Here is a 521-nt window from a genome sequence, read left to right as displayed (position 1 = left end):
TTCTTTTTTTTTTTTTTTTTTTTTTTTTTTTTTCTATACTTTTATTAGCACAATCATCATTGCTGTATATATCTTCATCATATAATTCATGTATACCAATAGACATAAAAATATTAGAAAAAAAATTCATTCTATCTATTTTAATGTTTTTATCTATTAAATCAATATAACTTATTGATAAATTACCATTTCTCCTAACATAGTTAGCATTTTTAAAAATACTAAAAAAATAATCATCATCTTTTATATTTTTATTTATATTACAATCACAAATTTTTTCTTCGTATCTTATAAATAAATCACTATCACTCCCATTTATGTACTTTATGTAAGTATATAAATGGTGAAACAGATCATCATAATTTATTTTCTCATATAAACTTCTTAATTTATTTGAAATTTCAGAAAATAATTTTTCACTAGTTTTTTCAGTTTTCCATAAGTAAACTTTTGCTTTACCATAATCACATAAATTCAAATGATTCATCATACTAAAAAAAAAAAAAAAAAAAAAAAAAAAA

At 18.0% G+C, this 521-nt stretch overlaps 1 protein-coding gene across 1 annotated transcript in view; it reads right to left on the bottom strand.

Annotated features, from left to right (window-relative positions):
- Positions 1–490, bottom strand: part of PGAL8A_00083100 (conserved Plasmodium protein, unknown function) — a gene marked incomplete at both ends in the record, with an annotated part of 8,936 nt that extends 8,446 nt beyond the window's left edge. The window contains one exon of the mRNA XM_028670788.1: positions 3–490. Coding sequence (XP_028525949.1) covers positions 3–490 — 488 coding nt within the window. The remainder of the gene's footprint in view (positions 1–2) is intronic.
- Between the last annotated feature and the right edge of the window lie 31 nt (positions 491–521).

The sequence above is a fragment of the Plasmodium gallinaceum genome (genome assembly GCF_900005855.1).
Source record: "Plasmodium gallinaceum strain 8A genome assembly, contig: PGAL8A_v1_60, whole genome shotgun sequence".
In the NCBI taxonomy this organism is placed as follows: Eukaryota; Apicomplexa; class Aconoidasida; order Haemosporida; family Plasmodiidae; genus Plasmodium; species Plasmodium gallinaceum.
Note: the sequence above shows the minus strand (reverse complement) of the source record. Positions and strands in the feature narration are given on the sequence as shown.